At 43.2% G+C, this 23293-nt stretch overlaps 1 protein-coding gene across 1 annotated transcript; it reads left to right on the top strand.

Annotated features, from left to right (window-relative positions):
- Positions 1 to 933: 933 nt before the first annotated feature.
- On the top strand, positions 934 to 22644 carry gsg1l (gsg1-like). The gene is made up of 5 exons (XM_069717521.1): positions 934 to 1505; positions 7729 to 7776; positions 12549 to 12701; positions 15354 to 15465; positions 18528 to 22644. The coding sequence occupies exons 1-5, from the start codon at positions 1217 to 1219 to the stop codon at positions 18892 to 18894; spliced, it is 969 nt and encodes a 322-aa protein (XP_069573622.1). The 5' UTR covers positions 934 to 1216; the 3' UTR covers positions 18895 to 22644.
- Positions 22645 to 23293: the final 649 nt, after the last annotated feature.

Here is a 23293-nt window from a genome sequence, read left to right as displayed (position 1 = left end):
GATTTTTGGGTCGAAGTTTTGGGGAACAGAAAATCTTCAAAAGAAACCGCTAACAGCCAAGTGTTCCTGAGCCCATGCAGCGATTTCCACGACAGAATAGTGGCTTTGGGGGCCCAAAGATCACAGCCATCCAATATTAGTTTCTGGCCTTGTCCCTTACATCAGAGTTTGGGTCAACTTTTTGGGAAACAGAAAATCTTCAATACGCTGTGAGCAGGCGTGTTGTCATGTTGGTGAACCTTGTTGCCATGGCGCCACAGTTCAGGTGGTTTGTGTTCTCTGGGTTTCAAAAGACGCAGCAACAGACGGGCAACTGAAACAAAGTGACAAAAGAGGGAAGAAGAGCGTGCGGACTAAATACAGCAGGGAGGGAAGGACAATGAGGGACAGATGAAACTAATCGGGGCGGGGCCAACAATCATACAACAATCATCATATTTTTATTGTGAGATCAACATTTTGGAGGGAGTAATGCATGGGGCTGTAGGGAGGAGGTTGGGGTTCATCCTCGGGAGAACATGATTGACTGCAGAACATCTGATGTCATTTCATCCAATTGTCTTCAGATGTTCAATTTTATCTGACCGGCTTTGTAAAGACTCAGTTAAACAAACTTTTTTTGACAGCAGGTATCTGGAGGTCGTTAGAACCGCACTCCTGTTGATAACATTATCATGGCTCTGTTGCTGCTTTCCTTTTACGTCACAGTAAACTGGAAATCTGGATCGGTCAAAAGATCTTTATTAACTGATTATCAGAAAGGAAGAAAGGAGGTGTGAGCTCACAGGATGCCAGTTGTTGTTATTTTTATGAGAACAGTCCGTTCATGGTGATGACGCACAAGCCACCGGTAGAGAGAGGGAGGGAGCTGCTCGGCTCTCATCATCCCGCCTCTCACTGAGAGTCCTGCTCTCTGACGGGCAGCAGCTCTGTATTCTCTCCGGGAGTCTGGAAGGAGTCCGCGGTGATGCTGAAGTAGATGGGAGGAGACGTTTCTGCCGCCTCTCGGTGTCCGGACTTTCCGTCACCTCCTTCCGCAGTGAGGACAGACCAGCACAGAGAGGACAACAGGTGCAGAGGGGACGCGCGTAATTCCTCCGTGCGTCCTCGCCGAGCCATGCCTCTTCTCCTCCTCCTCCTCCTCCTCCTCTTCCTCTGACCGCCTTGGAGGAACTTTCTGGCCGCCTGCTGGGACGCGGTAGCTCGCTCCGAGAACATGAAGACGACGCGGAAATGTCGCGCGATGCTGTCGGTGGGTCTGAACCTCGTGGCTCTGTTCTTCTCCACCACCGCCTTCATCACCACGTACTGGTGCGAGGGCACCCAGCGCGTGCCCAAGCCCAACTGCAGCAAGCAGCGGCACCACAACTGCATCGACTACGGCGTGAACGAGACGGACCAGAACAAGGTGCACTACAGCTGGGAGACCGGAGACGACCGCTTCCTCTTCCGCCGCTTCCACACCGGCATCTGGTACTCCTGCGAGGAGAACATCCACGAGGCAGGTGGGTACGTCAGTGAGTGAAGCATCCGGAGAGGATCGGAGCTGAAGCTGCCGATTAAAACAGCCAAGTTGCTCCAAAACATCAAACCTTAGGAGCGCGTTTGGAAGCAGTTTCGGCTAAAGGCTACTTGAACATCCTGCCCATCAGCGTCAGTTATTCCTGTCCACAAAAGTTTAGCTGTGTTTGGATCATTTGTTTGAGAGCAGTCACAGTTCAGGGAATATTTCCTGCTGAAAAAAGAAGCCAACAGGTCAGTTTTTACGCACGAGCCAAAAGAAAAAACCTCCGTGCGTAAAACCGACAGAATCTCAGTTTGTGTTCCGGCCAAAGTGTTGTTTATATTTCGTTTAGTTTATATTTATATTTTGTTTAGTTTAAGGTGTGTCTGGTCGGAAAATTTAGATTATAATGAGGTACAAATATGATGCGTTCAAGGCTGAAACTGTCCTTTGGAGTGGATTTTCCTGCAGGTTGACTGATGATAAGTAGTGTTCTACTACTTTCTAATTTAAAATAAACAATTCATAAAAAAATTAATAATAATAATTACAATATTTTTTTTAAATTGTTATTTAAAGCCCTTCTTCTCACTTTAATATATTTTATACTTTTGTTTACAATCAGAAAATCCCCCCAAAAGATCCAAACCTACAATGTTTCAGGACTTTGACTGTTCTTTGGCTCTTGGCTCAGAGTTCATTAACACCTGCTGAGGAATTTTATTTTTCAATAAGACCAGGAATTTACTAAAACGATAAGAAGTCAGTTTTAATCAAACAAACAAGAGGAAACTGTTTTAACTATTTTAAGCAGCGAATTTATCTGTGGAGATTCCTTCTACTGTGCTCTTAATTGGTTCTATTATTTTGTCCATCTCAGAGGATGCATTTGAGCATTCATTTACTAATGTGAGGTAAACAAACAAGCAAACAAACAAACAAACAAACATCAGCTGCTTCTAGTCTGTAAAGAGAGATCAAAGTAGGAAGTGCATCACAGTTTCTGTGATGTTCGAAGCTGTCATAATATATTTTAGAGATTAAATGAAGGAGCAGCGCTGCGCTGAGGCAACGCTGTACGTAACCTCAGTGGTTACCGTAGAAACTGCAGCATCACGCGATGCACACCAACCCCAAAAAATACTTTTTCCAGGAAGTGCTAACTGTAAAGGAATAATAATTAGAGAAGTGAAAATCCGGTGAGTGGAGAGGCGGGGCCAGTCAGGTGACAGGAAAACCCGAACTTTGACACGTGTCTCAGATCTCTCTCCGACCTGTTGACGTACTGTGTTTTAAAATTATGTTCCATGCGGCTGAACTTTAAAACGTTTTTTTTTTCCTGGTGGAAGTTATTTAAAAAATAGCCTGGAGCTGCGTCCTTTAAACGCTGGACCTGTGGAGCCGCTGACCCGCAGGTTTGAGACGTTTCTCACCTCAAATCTAAAGAACGGGTCGCCGCAGAAGTCTGAACTGAAGAGACATCTAAAGTCAGACCAAAGATTCAAGGCGAGATGAAACTGTTTTAGAGCGTCGCAGGAACAAGTTTAGGATGTTTCCTGCTACTCAGCTCCATTGGGCAGTTTCAACAGCCAATCAGCTCATAGCAAAGTCAGCTGGTCACGTCACTCACGGACTGTCAGCTAATCGAAGTGGCAGGTTTGGAAAGAACGAAGAGACAATCACCTCATTCATTTCTGGGTATTTTGTTGAAGCATCCATGGACGGCTCTAAATTCTCCTGTTTATTTGTATTTCAGGAGAAAATTTGATGCTTTTTCAATGGGAGTGTATTGGAGAGTTTTCTTTTTAGGTAGCCCCTAGTGGCTCTCGGTGGTATTGCACTTTAAGGCTTTTCTGCATTGCATTCATATTTTTTTGGGACACGGAAGCTACGTCCATTTCCATGTAGTCTTTAATTTTAGCATAAAAAAAACCCCAGTAATCATTGTAACTCTCTAATCGATGTCGGACAACTTTACTGCTTCTTCGGTTTCACTGCTGCTCTGCTCTGAAAATACTTTTATATTCGAGTCTCTCAGAGAATAGAACTCATTTCAGATCTCTCTGTCCTGACTTCACTGAACTTCCTGACCTCTCGGGGTTTGACATCTGCAGATGTTTCGTGCCGTCGTTCGTCCCGCTGCTGTCACATCTGTATCCATGGAGACACACCAGGCCACCTGGGCAGCGAAAGGTTAAATTAAAAAAACACAGACATGCCGCCGCGAACGCTCCAGTGAAGCTTACTCACTTCATTACATCACTGTAATCTGGCAAAGAGAGTCGTAAGGAGCTCAGGCCGACAGCGTTTAAACAGCAGTAATGAGAACAGCGGCTGCTGGCTTTAATTTGTACAAAGTTCACTTTTACATTGAAAGGGCCTTTCTGTAAACTGTCTGTATCTTTGAGCTGTTTGTCTCATTTTCTTGGCAGTTTGTAAAGGTTTAAAAACATTTTTTTGTTTCCTCCACAAAGTTTTTCAAAATAAAAGTAGTCAAATTAAGTGTGTTACCTCCTCGCAGCGGGAAGTTGCTAATTTACTAAAACTGTCTTTGTCACAAAAACACTCTCCGAATTAGGAGAACTTACTTATTAGCAAGTATATAAAATAATTTTGAACTTAAATGTAGCATCCAGGAGTAAGTAAGGTTTGCTGAAATGTTTTCAATCACAACAAAAAAGTGTATTTTCAGAAAAAGATACCTTTTTTTAGTTGGCTCTCTCAGCTGAATGATTCAGATGGAGACGCGAGCGTAGAAGTAATGGTACGTTAGCTGTTGTTTCACGAAGCCATTCATACTCATTAGAGCTGCAATTAACCCCCGAATGACATCGGATCGCTGATTAAACAGACTGCGGTGCTGCTGGCTGCAGGGAGACAGAATAATGGGCTCAAACTGAGAGTCTGTGAACTAAAAATACAAGAAAAGACATCTGAAAGCACCTGAAGCCTCTTTGAAATGAACCCGTTTCATTACAACCTGATGATTTTTTTGTCTTTTTTGGGGGGGATAATTGACATTTGAGAGCAGCGCCGTCTTCTGTGAGCTGCAGGAAGCTGCAGGAATACTGATTGCACTGTTAGTCCTGTCGTCAGGTTACAGACGCGACCGCTCACTCTTTAATTACATTTCAGATTCCCGTCCTAATCAGACAGCGTGCCGCTCACCTTTCGGCTGCGCCACATTTTCACACTGCAGAACACCGAGTCAGGAGCACATAACGCTCGCTCTCTGTTGACCTTGGAAATGCAACGACCTCACAGGAGTTACACCCCCCCCCCCCGTCACCCCACCCTCCCCCAAGTAGCCATTCAGTATAAATGAAAGGAAAGTCATAACTTTTAGTTGCAGTTTTGTTTTCACTTTGAGAGCAACGGGAGACGAAGCTGTTGACGGGTGGATGCTTCAAGCTCAAAAGCGCTCAACTATCATCTAACCGTCGACACCTCCAGCCTGCACTTCTGCACACACACATAAAAGAGAAAGACACTCGCTTGCACCGTAAACTGGGGCTCAACAAATACCATCCAACTTCTAAAACCGCCGCCTTGTACAGAGCCGATAAGAAGCACGACTTTAGTTTTATTTTGGAGATGAGAGATGTTGTTTGCGCTGCACATCCAACATCAAACTCACTTCGTCTGGCGGTTGAGTATCGGGTCTGTGGAAGCAGCGTCTGCTCGGTGCATCGCTGTGGTAGACTGATGATCGGCTTTTTTTTTAAGTAAAGTAAGTTGGGAATTTCAAGTTACAAGAGAGAATAAAATGTTTATACGTTTCGCTTTTAGCTGCTCAATACCTGGAAACCTCCTCATCACTATGAACTCTAAACCTACAGGACTGAGAGCTGTTTGTTGTTGCGTGTTAAACTCTGATGATATGAAGTCGAGGTCGACAGACCCGAAGGTTCTCTTCTTTCTATTCGTGTGGAACCTGAATTATTGGCGAGCATCCGGGAGACAAACAAAGAGAGCGTCTTCATCTGTCGTCCGGCCCGCTGCGTCGGGGGGGTTCAGTGAGTATATGGCGGCGTGGGGGGGCGTCGGTGTTCGGGCCGGGTTATGGATGGTTCTGCCCGCTGCCGGTGACACCGCGGAGGCTGAGTTATGGCTCGTGTTGTGGCCGCTGATCTGTGACCTGCAGGGTCCCACTGAGCTCTGATGAACTCTGCTGCAGCCCGAGTGAAGCGAAAACAGAAATACGACGCAGTCGAGAGGACACCAGAGTCTGCAGAACGTTTCCTGCACGAGCGACTGCTGATACAACATCCACAATATATCATTAAATCTCTATTAAGTTCAACCGGATGAGAGCTCTAATTACAGGATAGAATCATATTATAACTATGCAACTATAACTCATATGATCATTTACAAGAATTTAGGAATTTCCGAGGTTTTAAGATCTGGAGATTTCTACTAATTCCCATATTTTGATCATTTATGGAGTTTTTCTTTTACAAATGATGCCGAATGAGTTTTAATCGGAGCGTAAATGTCTGTGAAGGATCTCAGTCATGCCGGTCACAGGCAGCTGGACTTCTTTGAGTTTCTGTGAACTATTTGTTTGGCAAGTAAGGACTGTATTTCCACCATATTTACAGGATCTCCTCAACACTTTTAGAATTTAGAATTTCAAAGATGCTTCAACCTTCAATTCAAATTTTTCTGCCGAGCAGCTTGTTTTGGAAAACACACGTTTTTGGGGTTTGTTTTTTGTGCAGCTACCAACACGTCACATTACTGTGAAGAAGACTTCAGGGAGCTCCATAAAGTTCCAGCTAGTTCCTTCCTTTAAAACCAGGTGTACAGAGCCAGGCTAGCAGTTTCCCTCCATTTGCAGTCTTTATGCTAAGCTAGGCTAATCACATCCAGACTCCAGCTCTGTCTCATAGACTGCATATAAAAGTTGACGGAGCTTCTGAGTCTGAAAGTTGAAGCCAATTCAGAAGTGCTTTAAAGTGTAATACCAGAGTGGGCCACTAGGGGCTGGCTCCAAAACAATCTCCAATAGACTCCCATTCAGAAAGCATCAAGTTCATCATGATGTCATTAGATAAATTCCCTCCCACTGATTAGTGTTCTGGTGGTCCTTCTGGAAAATTCATCATTCATTACATATTAGGACTATTGGGGGCGTGTCTTGTTTGATCGACAGGCCTGTGATGCAGTCAGGTTTCCCAGCCCGTTCTCATTCCTAAGGCGTCAAATACTTCCATTTTGTCACAGCCGTTGGTGTCAGTAACATTCGCACACGCTACCTTACGTCTTATGCGGGTCGGAAAAGGTCACGTGACGAAGTACAAAGGGGTGAGGTGTCCACGTAGGGAGGAAGTGGGATGGAACAAACCATTTACTTTCACCTGGGAGAGTGATATTCAAGTCCAGGACAAAGCAAAAGTCAACGTGAATTTCTTTCAAGTGGCCCAAGCCAAGAAGTTTTTACGCCTAACCTTAACTAAACCGCAACTGTGTCATATTCAACCCAAACTGTATTTTTTCCGAACAATAACCACGACTTTTTTTTGGTGCCTAAACGCAAAGCAGCTTGTGCGCCAATATGAGATGCCAACGGCTTTCATTAAACGTCAGTATTTAATGCCTTGGGTATTTGAGCGTGTTGGGTTTCCAGTACCGGTGGGCGGGGCTTAGAGTCCTCAGTAAGCTCCACTCCCTCAGCTCGTCCAAATATGCTCATTTCTGGTTAAAAAAAAAGAAAAAAAAAAAAAGATGGCAACGACTACAGTCGTTAAAAAAAACCCAATAAGTGCGTTTGCTTTGTGCTCCAAACTTATCTCGCAAACATAAAACTGATATCCATCTTTTTATCGAAGTGTCTGAAAGCAAATAAATGTTGCTGATACTGTTAGTGTCAGTGAAAGTAAAGTGGTGGTTTTATCAGCTGCAGAGGATGAGTAGATAATGAAGTAGCAGCTAAGTGACATTCAGGAGTCGCCGTGTCTTTGTTTGCAGCCTCGATGCATTATTAGCTCGTATCAGTTTGACACACTAACGCTCACTTTCTCCTTTTCTCTCCACCCTGCGCATTAATTCTCATCCATTTTCTCCTTCCCACTAATCGCCTCCTCCTCTGCACCTCTTCGTCACCTTCCCCCTCCTCTGCTTCATTCCCAGCTCATCTCACCTTGCCGTCTTCACCTCTTTTTCCCTCTTTACGTCCTCTTTTTTCTCCCCTCTCTATCTCCCCTGCTCTCTCCTCTCAGGTGAGAAGTGTCGCAGCTTCATTGATCTAGCCCCGGCCTCGGAGAGAGGTGAGTAATGACGGTCGTTAGGCGCCGCCGCCGCTCCCTGCTGCTCGCCACCTGTTCGCCAAGCTGAGGAAACAACAACAAAAAAAACACGGAAAAAAAAGGAATCAAAAATACATGTAGACTGTCAGGGTTTGGTAGAAGTTGAATTTAGCGCAGAGAGTTCACATGAAGCTGAATTTTAAAGTCGGCTCACCTGAAGGGTCATGATTCCTTCTACAGAGTTCACAAGAGGAAACACACACAAAAAACCTGCTTTCCAACATCTCTGCATGTGAACTGCCAGTCTGTCGCAGAGAGGACGGATCACATCGAACCGTGAGCTCCAGCTGGAGTCGCTTTTTAGTGCGCTACGAACCAAACAAACCGATCTCATTCCCAAAACACGCCGTGAAGAGGCAGGTCAAAAACGAAAGGTCACATGAGGATGTCGAAAAAAGGTTGAAGTTGCTTTATTTGTACCTGCAGGTAGATTTGTTTCGCAGTAAAAAGAAGACGTCCATCTTGACAAACACTTAAAAAACAACACTGACGATGTTCAAGCACAATAAGGCGTGACAGAAAGTGCTCAAAGACTTTATTACTCAAGACTAAAAATAGCAAACAAAAAAACCTCAACAATAAATAACCGCTGGAATAAAAAGGTAAAAATTACGCTAAATGAACTAAAACAGAAGTTCTAGAAGTATTCTGCGATATAAAAACACTTTGAGATTATTCGTACGAAGTCAGGCAACATTAGGGGGTTCAATGATTAATCTAATCTAATTTCTAGGATAAAGGATCAAGAAAACATGTACAAAACTGTTTTTCCAGTTATGTTTAGGCACAACTTTTTTAAATTTTTTTTTATTGATGAATGTCGGCAGGAGGTGGTCGGGGTGGATGGTGGGCCTACAAAGCTCACGACTCACACAGAGACAAGTTAAATCCAGATGCACTTCAGTTAAAATCACAAAAAAAAAAAAGTGACAGAAATAGTTGAAGTGACGATTTTTAACCTCCACAAAACTGAGTGAAGTGTCTAAAAAAAAGAAAGGTCTGAATTCTATCAGCGTAAAGCCGGTGTCAGATGTTTGAGATGACGCCTCATTCGAAGCATCCTGAGGACTTCACCGTTGTTATGTTGATGAAGGAGGGAGTCGATGGAAAGTGACACGTATTAATTGATCTGAAACAAGCTCAGTCTACTCCGGCATCTTGTCAGCTTTGATTTATGGAATCTATTGGAGCTTGTAGTCTGATGAAGATGAGAATGATGCTTCATCTTCTCATCCAGGTTTTAAGCAGATTTTAAGATAGTTTTTACAAAGTTGTCACAAAGAAAATCGACGAATATTTCTGTCCAGTATAAACTGAATTTATCAGCATATCCTCCTGTATAATATTTCCCTTTTTTGGAGCCTGAATGCATTAAGCATCATATATTTCTGTGTAGGGATGCGGAGAGACGAGGGAATCTTGTCCTAACTTCAAAACAAGATCAGATTATTCCTAGCGGCACATGGTGTTTATATCCTGCGTGCGGCATGAAAGGAATATTTGAGCGTCCAGAAGAAAGAGAATACGTTGGTGCGTGTGGGCGTAGCCGCTAATTCGCTGTTTCATGCAGAGCAGGTAGTTAATAATGAAAGTTCTCTGATGGTTTCATCTGTTAATGCCATCTGGAAGAAGAGCGGCAGCGTTGCACGGCGGCTGATGTGATGTATGGAGCGGGCCGACCTTGCCTCGCACACAAGGATACAATATGTTAATCTGCGTTTCCTTCGGGCCGACGTTCCCGCCGCCGCCTCCGGCTTTGAAACGCACAGCTGCTCCTCAGTCAGATCCGAGTCTGCTCTTAATGAAAACTCAAACAAAAAACATCTTAATTTGATTACAAGGAAACACTCGGAGACCGGATGGCAGCCAGGGTTTTACAAAAAAATAAAAATACAGGGATGCAAAGTTCCAGATCGACCAGAAGAAATGCATGATGGGTCGCCATCCTTTTCTTTACATTTAAAACCAAAACTGTTCAACTGTCGAGGTGTTTTCGCTGTAGAAGTTGTTTAATTACATCTTCAACCTTTTTTTTTTTTTTTTTCTCCTCTGAGAGCTCCTCATGTTTAACAACATTTATTCACATGGCTGAGCTCCACCCAGATCGTCCTCTCGTTAATCCTTCGCGCTGATAGCGTCGTTCTCACCGACAAAATAAAAATCTCCATTGTTTGTAACTAACTTTACGGCTAACGTGATTAGCTGATCTGTTAACAGAGACAATTCATCTTTTAAAGTTTTAACAATTGAGTAAGTTTTTTTTTTTTTTTTAATCAACCAATTTGAGGAGTTTGAACTGTAACTTTTATTGTTCATTTTCCTTTTCTTTTATAAAATTGGCTTATTTGACTCATCTCAGAAACAATTGAAATATTAAGTATTGACATAAATCCTGTGTTGCAGCTCCAGTTATTAACTTGAAATTATTACCCTAGCGTATGAAAATAATTACATTTTTTATCTTAAAAATCCAGCACTAAATTAATTGATAAATGATCTGCTTAATGAGCTTCTCTGTGGATCAAAATCTAATTAAATCTGAATTCTCGATGTGGACATGTTTTGAGAAACCCTGAAAAAATGGGGTTTGAAAACGTGTCACACTCAGACCTTCCCTGCACCACTGACACTTTTGAAAACACACACACACACACACACACACACACACACACACACACACACACACACACACACACACACACACACACACACACACACACACACACAGTACAGTAATTAAAGACGTGATGAGACTCGGTCTGATGAGCCGCCTCCTTCCTGTTATCACTTCAGTCCTTCGCAACATCTTTTATTTACCGCCTGCGGTTTAATGAAGTCTGCTGATACATATTCAACAAGGCAGAAACGGGACAAAATTATTTTGGATCAATAATATTGCATTGTGAATTTCCCCTTACAGGCTTGTTGTACCTCCTGGAGTTTATTTCTATCGACCGGCTGTAAATTAAAGTCGCAGCTAACGAGAAAGTGAAGATGAAACATGAAATCTGGAACCGAACCGCCGTCGCATCTTTTCTATCAACTTTAAATTTAAATTTGTTTCATTTGCGGGAAAATGATTTAATACAGAATCACTCGTAACAGCAAAATTTCGATGGCTGTTTAGAAGCGTAGACAGTATCGAAAATGTTTGTAGTCTTTAGGTCGGAAAAGTGAGCCCAAAGTGTAATACCAGTGATTGGGGAACCCAAAGACTCTATGCCCCGCCCACCTATACCGGAAACCTGACTACACCACAGGCCTGTCAATCAAACTAGACACACCCTTCGAACATAGCTTCGTTTGAGCCCTAATATCTAATGAACCCTGGAGTTATTTTCAGAAGGAAACACTGACCAGATGGAGGGAACATGGCACATTTATGGCAACCTACTTGGGTGCCATCTTTACAGGCTGTATCCCGTTAATAATACATAATACATGTAGAGTAAAATGGTTTCTAGCTGACGTGCGACACACAACTACGAATGTGAAGCACAAAAGAAGTTATTAAACTTTGTCAGCGGGAAGCAACGGTTGAAAACTAGGACAAAGTTTGGAGCTGGAGGAAGGACGATGTCTTTAGTGGGACACAATAGTTGGATGTTAACAATGGTTGTGTGTTCATAACTGCTGGAAGACGGGTTTTTATTTTTAAGCATCAAAAACCTGCAGCTAAAACTTCCCACGAATCTGAGACTCGCCTCGAGTTCCTTTTCCTCTCATTAAAATCTGCTCTGTACTGGTGCTTTTCTGCCTTTTTGATTTACTGACATCATATTCAACTATTAACTTGAATGTAAAAACACATTGAGTGTGGACATGTGCCTCACCTTGCCCGGAGAGAGGTGTGACAGGAATTTAGCAATCGGTATTTGCAGTTCGGGGATCGTGAAGCTCCTCAGAAGTTAAATTGAAAAACTCAGCCGGGAGGTCGTCGTCGGACTGAAACCCGTCAGAACGGAGCGGAGCAGATAATCCCGTTCAACCCGTCAACCATTCAAAGAGCAGCTTCTTGCCTTTTAGAAAAACTTTAAATAAAGCATGCGAAGGAAAATGTGTTGAGTTCTGGTTGCGAGCGGGACGACGACCCTCCTCGGCTTTAAAAGTAAAATGTGCACGTTGTCGGGGCATGAAGACGTTCGGTCGGGTTGAAACACTTCTTCATCGCGCTGCATAATATCTCTCTGCTCTGACGGCTTTTCATTTTTTATTCTGTCTGTAAGACCAGAGCACCAATCAATGTGTGAAACAAGCAGGTGGGGAAATCAAACGCACCCTCCCCTCCTCCCGTGGGGCCGATCGCAAACTAATATCTCAGCTTGTCTTTGAGCTGCGAGCGTCCCGCCGGCGGAGGGGAGCCGGCCGTCATCCTGCAGAGATCCATCCAAGCTTCGTCCCCGGGAGGAAAACACTCCAAATAAATCAAATATTTATTGTGCGTTTCTGTGAAAGTCAACTCGAATTTTATGGGCAGAAAAAAATACATTTATCTCACAAAACCGCTGCGTAAATTAATATATTGTAATTTTAGGCGTAAAATTCAGTCTTTTCGATGTTGGTCGTCGCTTCATCGACTTCCTGAAGCTTTTCAAAAGTTCTGTTTCCAGAGTTTGACTCAAACTCTGACCTGAAATCACAAATGTTCACGTTGGATCGCACCTCGTATGAATATGTGTGTATATGTGTGCTACGTTAGTCTCAGCTGACAGCTGTTGTGTTTGGCGCTGCAGGCGTCCTGTGGCTGTCGGTGGTGTCCGAGGTGCTCTACATCCTGCTGCTGGTGGTCGGATTCAGCCTCATGTGTCTGGAGCTTTTCCACTCCAGCAACGTCATCGACGGACTCAAACTTAATGCCTTCGCCGCCGTCTTCACCGTGCTGTCCGGTAAGCCCCCCCCCTCTCCGTCCCCCTCCCCTTTTCTTTGGAAGTAGGCGAAGTGAACACGCGTGTTTTCTGTTCAACACTGGTGGATTATGACAACCTCTGATTGAAAGGCAGCACATTCCTCTGACCAACTCTCACATGGAGAAGCGCTCTGAGAATTACGAGGCGAGCGGCGGGAGATTTGTGAGCGGCCGTCCGGGGTCGGAGGTTATCCCCGAGAAGCCTTCGCTGTGTCGCTGCCAGGCGTTTTTCTCCCAACTCACGTTAAACCTCTTACAGAAGAAGTTGGCTGTTCCTCGGCCGAGCTGCACGCCGCTCGTCTCGGGTCTCTCCGAGGACGTTTGGTTTTTTTAAACCTCTGGAGCTGTAACTCCTGCTCCTCTCCCGTCACACCACGACCGATGGATCTGATCTCAATCAAATTCAGAAACGACACGGAAAACTGATGAATATTCCCTCGCCTGGGAAAAATGTTAATCTGCTTTTTGAAAATCAATATACGGCAGCTCAGGGAATCCGGCTTCGACTAGAGAAACAGGATCCAGGCTGGAATTTTAAAAAGACAAGAAAGTACATGCAGGTCACGACAACAATGACTTTTTAAAAATCATTTTCTAAGAATTGATAACTAAAGGCAACCATCAGTGATGTCATCAGCCATCAGTGATGTCATCGTTGGTTTGTGAACGTTATGAATCCTCCAGTTCAGATTCTGTCCGTCACCATCTTTGCTAGTTCGGAGCGGTTTGGAGCAGGAAGTGACAGTGACATTAAAGTTTGGCATCGATACAGCTGATGATACAGTAGAGACGATGAATGACCTCGTGCACACACACACACACACACACACACACACACACACACACACACACACACACACACACACACACACACACACACACACACACACACACACACACACACACACAAACACACACACACACACACACACACAAACACACACACACACACACACAAACACACACACAAACACACACACACACACACACACACAAAACACACACAAACACACACACACACACACAAACACACACAAACACACACAAACAAACACACACACAAACAAACACACACACACACAAACACACACAAACACACACAAACAAACACACACACAAACAAACACACACAAACACACACAAACAAACACACACAAACAAACACACAAACAAACACACATAAACAAACACACACAAACAAACACACACACACATAAACAAACACACAAACAGACACACACACAAACAAACACACACACACACACAAACAAACACACACAAACAAACACACACACAAACAAGCACACAAACAAACACACACACAACCTGGAGCATTAACGTCACACACACACACACACACACACACACACACACACACACACACACACAGCTGGAGCATTAACGTCACATCGCAGCTCTTTGATTTATTGTAAACTTATGAGTGATTACGTCTCCATCTCTAATTGATTGGACGCCTCCCAACCAGCACGTTAAATCAATTGATTCTGCATAATGACTAATTATGATAATTACACGTGTTCTGATTTATTACGGATGATACGGCGAGCTGCATCTCACACCACAAGAGATTTACTGCTGTTTTTCTTCACGGTGATCATCAGGGCAGATGATCTAATGCTGAGAGTTACTATAGGTAGAACAAGAACATACGTTAACGGTTCACCTGGCATGACAGGAAAGGGTTCACCCTCTGGGGAGCAGGAATGTGATCACTAAATTATTGGTAAACAGCTGATTTTTTACATCTTAATTTGTGTGAAATTACTTTTAAGTCATAAAAAGCTTTGAGTTCAGTTAAAAAACTTACTCAATTAATTACAAAGTCTCAAATAACTTTTATAAAGGCCTTAAATTTTGTTTTTCTTGCCTGCATTTAGTGTTAAAAGTAAGTTATAAAATGATTTGGTATCTGATTTTGGCCTTGTTATATTTATCTATATACACCCGAGTTATTGTATATATTTATAGTAAAAGTGGGATTGTTTTACGGTGATTTGTGCAGTATGAAGCAGTTAAATCGTGTTTATCTTTTCTTTTCTTTTTTTTTGCTGCTATCTGGGTCCAGGTCAGTTAATTAATCATCTATATTTGGAGTTTTGTGATATACAGAAAAAGCAGAATAACTTAAAGTAAATTAATTCTCTTGGTTTTCCATCATTATCCAACCCATATGACCAAGAAATACGTGTAAATAATTAATAATTTAGTGCTCTCAAAGGTCTTAAAATGTATAAAATGTTATTTGGTGAAACCTCAGGGGACCATGAATATCCACAGGTGATTTTATGGAAATCCAACCATGGTTATTTTGTGTATTTTTTTTTTTTCTTGGACCAGTTTGATGCTCGTGTTGCCGCTACAGGAAAAGAGGGGATTTTATAATGTATATGTTTTATATTTATTTCTAATAATTGTAAGAAAACAGAGGAAGTTTTTCTCAGCACTGTCACATTCAGATCGTTAGAAGGTCTTTAATGTTGTGCAATAAATAAATGTGTGTGTGTGTGTGTGTGTGTGTGTGTGTGTGTGTGTGTGTGTGTGTGTGTGTGTGTGTGTGTGTGTGTGTGTGTGTGTGTGTGTGTGTGTGTACCTGTGTGTGTTGGTGCTGCAGGTCTTCTGGGTATGGTGGCCCACATGATGTACACTCAGGTGTTCCAGATCACAGTCAGTCTGGGTCCCGAAGACTGGAGGCCTCACAGCTGGGACTATGGCTGGTCCTTCTGGTCAGTCCACACACACACACACACACACACACACACACACACACACACACACACACACACACACACACACACACACACACACACACACACACACACACACACACACACACACACACGTTTCCATCAGATGGACACATTCCTGAAGATTTGTCCGAACACTAATAAACTCTACACAACCTTCACCTGAGCCTGCAAACACATTAATGTCCCCACGACGTGACCAATACAAACACACAAACACACCAATATCCAGTAATGTTAAATTCTCCTGCATCGCTGCTGAAGAACAAATATTTTGCACGACAGAAGGACAGACAGAGATCGTTATGGACACGCAGACAGATCCATCGCTGCTCCATTTATCTGACGTGTCTTCAAAGTGACCGTCTCCGGAGGTGCGCGGCGGCCCGTCAGCCCGTCAGGTGGTTTTCAGACCTGTCAGATAATTATCCGACCTTCCTGCTCTCGGCTCAGGAGGTAGAGCCGAGCTGCAGCTGCTGTCTCAGATCGGATCATTTGTGGACGGAGAATCTCAGAGAAGAAGAGCGTAGTTTATGTTGTTCGTGGAAACAAAACGTTCTCAGTTATTTACTTTTTTTAAATGCTTGGAGATCCGATAATCTCAAAAGTCAATAAATAAATAAATAATAAATTGGCTTAAAAGGTGAGTTATGTGCAATTATCGAAAGCTCCTGATATTGTTGTCTCAACTCAAGAATGAACTTTGGACCTCTATATATATATATATATATATATATATTTTTTTTTTTTTTTTTTATTTATTTATTTTTATGCAGTATTTACCCAAACCAGCATTACCAACAGCTTGATGAAAAGTAAACTGATAAAAAAGTAATTTTCAGGAAATAAGAATAAACCGTTGACAGAAGGAGAGAAACACCCGGAACGAGAACACCTGCTGCTGGTAATATCAAGACTTTCTCTGTCAGTCAGTCGAGTGAAGTCCTCTCATTTAACGCCACGAGAGACTCGTTCAGGATCGTTAAAGTGGAATACATTCAGCAGGAAGGATTAACCTTGGCTGGAGCAGGAGCCCAAAAAAGCTCCTTCAGGACAGATGAGAAGTGTGAATGTGTTCAGCTCCGAGATGCGGTCACGTATTCTGTTTGAAGCTCCACTGAAACCTAAACTTTCCTCCAGACGTTATAACAGTCAGTGAACACATTTGATGAAACCTTCAGTCTAAGATGGAACCAAACCCACGGATACTCTTCCTCGTATGAATGTTGGAATTCCTTAAAATCCACATCAACGAGGGTCCACATGACTTAAATGGAGTCAGCCTCCCTTTAATATGAATATTGATTCATATATATTTAAGAAAAATAAGTGATAAGTGACCTACTCAAAAAAAAAAGAACATAAACTAAATGTAAACACAAGGTACTAACCCCAACTCCAATATATATTTACAACTTTCCAAACAGTAACATGTCTGCAGAGAGCTGACCTTTAACCTGCAACCAATCAGCTCCCTGGAGCACGCTCACTAAGAACCAATCAATCAGATGTGCTCCCCTGCAGCCAATCACACAAGCACACCAGCAGCCAATCAGACGAGTTCACCTGCAGAAGATCTCACCTGCAGCCAATTAAAACAGTTAGCCAATAAAATCGCCTACAGATGAGCTCACCTGCAGCCAATCAGATGAGCTCACCTGCAGCCAATCAGATGAGCTCACCTGCAGCCGATAACACATAAGCACCACGGGGGTCATAACAGCCATGAAGGTAGAAAAGAGCTATTTCATTGCAGACCAACTCTGTCCTCGTGTGTTTGATCTCGTTAAACTCGCTGCCTCTGAAGAGTTCATCACAAACATTCAGTTTCATGCAACACAAATAAAAGTTACACTTCAACAGAGTTTTGTTCTCAACAGTCTATAAGTCAGATTTATAGCCTGAAACAACCACAGACAGTAATCAGGTCTCTAATGAACAAGTCATCACTCATATTCACCACCTCGGAGAAGAAATACTTTTTGAAAGAATAGTTTTTTGGTCAAGTGTCTGGCTTTTTATTTCCGTGATACAAGCGCTGGTGATTTGTTTAGTTTTTCACTGTCGTTCTACTTTTTGATTTATTATTGTAATTTTAGAATATTTTGGGGGTTTTACTTTAAAAACGTTCTAGGTTTCCTTAGTGAGACAATAATTGCAAATATGGAGGGTTCATTATGAACTTAAAGCCTACCCCGGTTTGAATCCCTGTTTTTCCTGATAAAGAGTGATGGATTGCATCGACCTCTGAGTTTTGATGGTTTTGTGGTTTTCCAGCTCAGCAGCTTTTAAAGACCGGTGCTTGATATTTTCGTCAGTATTTAAGCTCTGCACACACGTGCTGTTTGCTTCCCAATTAGCTACCTAATATCAAGGCTTATTCCCCCCCAGGGCCTCCACACTCCCTCAATTAGCAGCCCATCAGTAATGAGGCCGCGAACATTAACTGGAGCACAGGTTGAGGATGGAGAGCTCAGAGAATTCATCACAGATGTTTCTCGGAGTGATTTCATTCCCAGAGGAAACTCTCTCTCCGTCTCACCAACCACTCCTCAGTCTCTAGCCCAGTTCCTCCCGGTGTTTCTACCAGGACAATGATGTTCTTCTGTTTTTCCTCCACTTGTCCAACACTTCGGGTTGACAAATTCTGGACCGATTACCACGTCAGTTTTTTGTTTTCTTTGAAGGTCTGGAAGTGACTGTTGGGAGTGAAGACAACTCCAGAAATAAACCACCACACACGGGCTCCAAAAAGTACAAAGACAGTCCCAATAATTTTGAACCAGCAGAAAAAAAGTCACCTTGTTTTTACTGTAACTCAGAAGAGTTAGTAGGATTATGTCCATGTTCAAAAGGGTGCTAGATCATTAATATTTTTTACTGGATATTTTCATACTTGTGGACGTTTGTTGACTGGCAGCTCGTCATCCAGAACAGGCTCTTATCACCACGCTCCTTTTCACGAGAAAACAATCACACTTACTGCACAGATGACAACCGTGTTTGAAGTTGTTGTTCTCCTTGTCTTTGTCTCTAACCAGCATGGCGTGGGGTTCCTTCACCTGCTGCATGGCCGCCTCCGTCACCACCCTCAACTCCTACACCAAGACGGTGATCGAGTTCAGACACAAGCGCAAGCTGTTCGAGCAGGGCCTGCGCGAGGAGCAGAACTACCTGGACCAGGAGGCTTTCCACTACTTCCGGGACCGCTCCCTCCAGTCCATCTCCAGCACCGTGGAGGTCTACCCCGGCCACAGCGGCGCCAGAGCCGGGCTCGTCGTCGGAGGGCCGGCTCCCGGTCCTGGACCTGGTCCGGGTCCCGGTCCAGGACGTGGGAATGTGCGAGCCGCCTCAGCCTCCATAGACCTGGGGAAGAACACAGACTCGCTGGGGGAGGAGCAGTGCTGAGCCCCCGACGATGAAAATGGGAAGTGTATTTAGGAAGGAGGTGTGGCCACAGGAGGCGGGATGAGACGATAAGGCGGACTGCACCTTTAAGTCTGGATCCGGCCACTAGGTTATCCACCAAATCTGAAAGTACAGCAGCCCTCATAATCCATTTGAAGAGACGCAGAGGAAACAAACAAATAAAAACTGGCAATATGTTCTCGTGAAAATCAATAGAAAATGTGAAAAGCGGACTGAGATCTTTAACTCTGTTAAGATCTGTGACCTTGTGGATGGAAAGTAGTTGTGCTCCAGCGTATTTTGAGGCGTTATGTGTAGTAATTTAACATCACACTTATATACTATAACATGAGCCTGCGTAACTTTTGCTGAACAGCGGCCACTGCTGGCCAGAAGTGGAAACTACAGGATGAAGCTAACATCACCCATCATACCGGCTTCGTTTGGCTCAGTGCGAAGAGGATAAGCTGGCATAATGACGGCTCTTCTTCACGGAAATACTGCTACAATCTCTGTTAAAAAGGCTGATTGGATCGGGACCTGCAGGCTGAAGGTCGTTTAAGGTGTCGGTGGCCAATCGCTTGTTTCCAGCGGTTATTCTAACAGGCAGAGAAGCCGCCTTTATCCGGTCAGCGTTGACCTCCGGTCGCTGATCTGTCCGCCCTGCAGAGCAGCTGGGCAAGCCTTAATGCTAACAGGGTTTCCACACTGTAATCACATCAAATGTTGAGGCCGTGAGCAGCAGCGGGGCTGAGCCAGGCTAGCATCGCACAACAGCAGTAAAACATTCGTACAACTCTCTGCAGCAAAGGGGAAGGACTTTTAATCAGGCTTTCTAAAATCTTTCATCTATATTTCTCTTTGATAAAGCAGAACAAAATCCGAGTTCAGTTCCAAACAATTACAACTTCTATTTCTTGATAAAAACTCTGGTGACCCTCGACTTGCAGGTCAGCCCGGCCCCCGGAGAGCCTCCCAGGAGACCCGACTGCCAGTCAAACAGACATGCTGCGGATCGGGCTTCTTTTTGACAAACGTGTTTTTTCAGAGAACGTAGATGTTAGACGGAGACGTCACACGGTCTGATATCAGAGACAGGTTTGCCTCAGGACAGGAAGCAACACAGATTGTTTTTTGGTTTGAGTCTGTTTGAACATAAAATACTACAGTTTTAAACAGGGTCATGTCCTGTTATGACGGTTATTGTTCAAACTAGTGTTAAGAGTTTATTTTCCTGTTGACGCTATCGGTGAAATTGGTGGAGAATAATGCCAACTGTGTTTCCTCAGCAGCTTTCTGATGGTTTTACCTTCAGCCTCAGAGAGAGTTTGGTACAAGAGCAAAAAGCCTGTTGGCTTCCTGAAAGCAAAACAAAGATTGCTGCTGTTTGCAGTTTCCAGTGCAGGTGTGAATACTGACGGCCCGTAACCATTCAACAACTTTTTAAAAAAACGAGCTATTTACTGCAAGTTTTGCCGTGTTTGTTGAATCCGAGTTGATCTTATGCACTGTAAAACAGAAAAGTTGAGAAAACCTTTTTTTTTTAATAATAGAGCAACCTGCTGCAAAGCCTTTTTGGAGTTTACTCAACTAACAGTTCATGTGTTGGGTTGAGAAGTTTAACCAAAGTGCTTTCTTAAATTTGTCCAATTTAAGATTACGATTAACTTTTAAACTAATAAATATTATACATTAGAGACTTTGTGCCCTGACAGCATTGTATATTTTTTGTTGAGACAACCTTTCCTTTTATCTTGAAATGTTTTGTTATTTCAACTTCACCACTCGTTAGTTGAGTAAACTCAAAAAAGCTTTGCAGCTGGTTGCCATTCTTTTTTTTTTTTGCTCTGTAGATTTGTGTAAGAAGCGGAGGAATTCATATCGACCTCGTGCAGCTCGCTTTCTGTCTTGAACCAAACTTTGTAGGCAGCAAACAAATAACAGAAGGTTTCAATGTTGTGACAGGACTGCAGGTCATATATCTTCCACTGAGTGTGTGGAGCCACATGACGGACAGCCCCATCACCCAGAGGTCAGAGGTCAGAGGTCAGTCCTCTCAGAAACAGAATGTGCTCCGAGTCACTGGTGTCCTTGGAGAGTCGCTGGGCCTCGAGCTGCTGCTGCAGGGGAACCGTTCACCTTTGACCCGTCTGGAAATTAGCTGCAGAAATGTACCGTATTGCGTGTCTCATGGGGACGTGTGGAGGATGTAAATCCTCACGGTAAATGATGGAGTTCGTACAGAAAAGGAAGGCGCGGAGGGAAGCGAATCACTGGCCTGATGTGAAACCGACTTCTGTGATTGTTTATCTGATTCTTGACTAAAGAAGTTCAATCTGGAGAGATTAACCTTTGAATCGCCAACTAGTTTGTTCAGTTCTGCTTCCCAAAAAAACCTGATTTTTTTTTTCACAGTCTCACTGAAACCACGTTACCAATCTCTTTCTTTGGCAACTTTCTGGGTGACCTAATCACCTTCATGTTCACCCGAGCATTCTGATTTGTTTACATTTGTAACGCTTTGGATAGCTTTATATTAAGTAGGCTTTGGTGCTGCAGAGGTCATAGCAAGCAAAAAAAAAAAAAATCCAGCACATACAATTACTTTTTACACTTTGTAAGAGCTTTGAACCAACGTCTGGAGAGCTGAGCGTTCAGTCCAGCTTCTAGTTCTCACCCTCCGTCCTCCAAATCTGTGCTCCATTTGATTTAAACTCCTTGTTTGTGGTTGTAGCAGTTCCAATAAATACCATCCAACTGAAATGACCCGCAACCGTCCTCATAATAACCCGCATGGTGATCTGCCATCACATTTAGCTGCCGAGCTTCCAGTAAAATCAGCCTCACACATGTAAACAAACCAGGAATCAGGTCAGACAGCGAGTATTTCAGGATGGAGGTCAGTAAAATGTCCGTTCTAGGCGGCTAATCTTTGTGTTTCTCTTCAGTCAGACTGAAAACAAACTATTAAAATGAAGCTGGGTTTTTTTGGAAAGCTGCAGGGACCTTGATTTTTATCCCCGATATGTGCTCTATATTCGTGTACAATGGAGGTTGGAAGGGCAAAGTTAGCCCGACCCATAGAGACACAAAAGACACGTTGAGGGTAAAAACAGCATCCTGAAATGAACTAAAATTGTCCTTTAAAATCACCAAACCAGTGCTATCTGGGCTACTGGCTCTACTCTACTGGCTTTTTGTGGTTTTTCCACTGGGCACAAGTTGTAGGTCGTACCGGACTATCTGAAATGGAAAACAAAATCAATAAAAGAAGCTGGTACCAAAGTTGAACCGGTACCAGTACAACGGCAGTAAAGTTGGGTATTGTGAAACCAAAACAACGAGCTGAGACTCGATGAAGAGTTCTGTAGAACTGAGAGGAACTGAAGCATCGTGACCGAGACCATGTGAACATAACTAACAGCTTCGTGTGAGTTCGTCAAGGGAAATAAACCGACCAAAACAAAGTCAAATCAGCGACCATCCACCGATGGAGACACGTCTGTTGATCTAAATTTGTCAAAGCTGCTGCTGCTGCTGCTCCGTTACGTAACGCATGGTGGGATTAAACGGGCCGGGAGTCACGGTGGTAACGGGAAGGTTTTCGGGGTCGATTTAATCCAAACGCAACTTTAAAACCTCGTGCTGTGAACGGTCACGAGTCCTCTGTACGCTGATGTAAACGCGCTGGTGACGACACTGATTCTGTCTGAATGTATTTGCTTACATTATATTTATCTATGTATTACACTTCCTGTTTCCTGTGTCTTTTGTTCACATTTACTCCGGCGCAAAATCACACGTGAAACAAATTTTACATTAAAAAGATGCATAGTTATCACATGAATTCATGAAATCCGACCCATATTCTAATCGACCAAATAAATAAATAATAATAAAATACTCAACAGATTATCGACCCGCAGCCTCACAGACGTGACTGCCATATTCACATAATCTGGATTTTGCTTTTATTAAACAACACATTTTTCCTCATCTGGTAATTTGTGTGCAAAAATGATTAATTCAAGTGAACAAATGAAGCATTACGAGGCGTAAAATTGCTCATTTGTATGCATGAAATTATGATTTCAAGGCATGAATTATAGAAACGAGCTCATTACTGCCATCACCTGAACTTTTTATTTTTTTGATTTGCTGAGACCTTTGAAGATGAATCCAGCTCCATGCTGACCTGCAGTTATGGATTCCTTTCCCTCCCACACAGCTCGACGACACGCGCTTTGATCCATAATATCTGCACGGACACGCGTGATGAATGGATTGAAAGATTGTTTTCTCTGTAACGGGTGTTTCTGAGGTCAAAAAATGAACTTACATTTTAGCCATTCTACATTCAACTACACGCACATGCTGATGTTTAACAGGTTTATTCATC

Source organism: Brachyistius frenatus, unplaced genomic scaffold (genome assembly GCF_029030835.1).
Source record: "Brachyistius frenatus isolate BFR_SWC_R1_liver_20210118 unplaced genomic scaffold, ASM2903083v1 Contig_176, whole genome shotgun sequence".
Taxonomy (NCBI): Eukaryota; Metazoa; Chordata; class Actinopteri; family Embiotocidae; genus Brachyistius; species Brachyistius frenatus.
The sequence above is the reverse complement of the archived record's forward strand: the minus strand, read 5'-3'. Positions and strand labels throughout refer to the sequence as shown.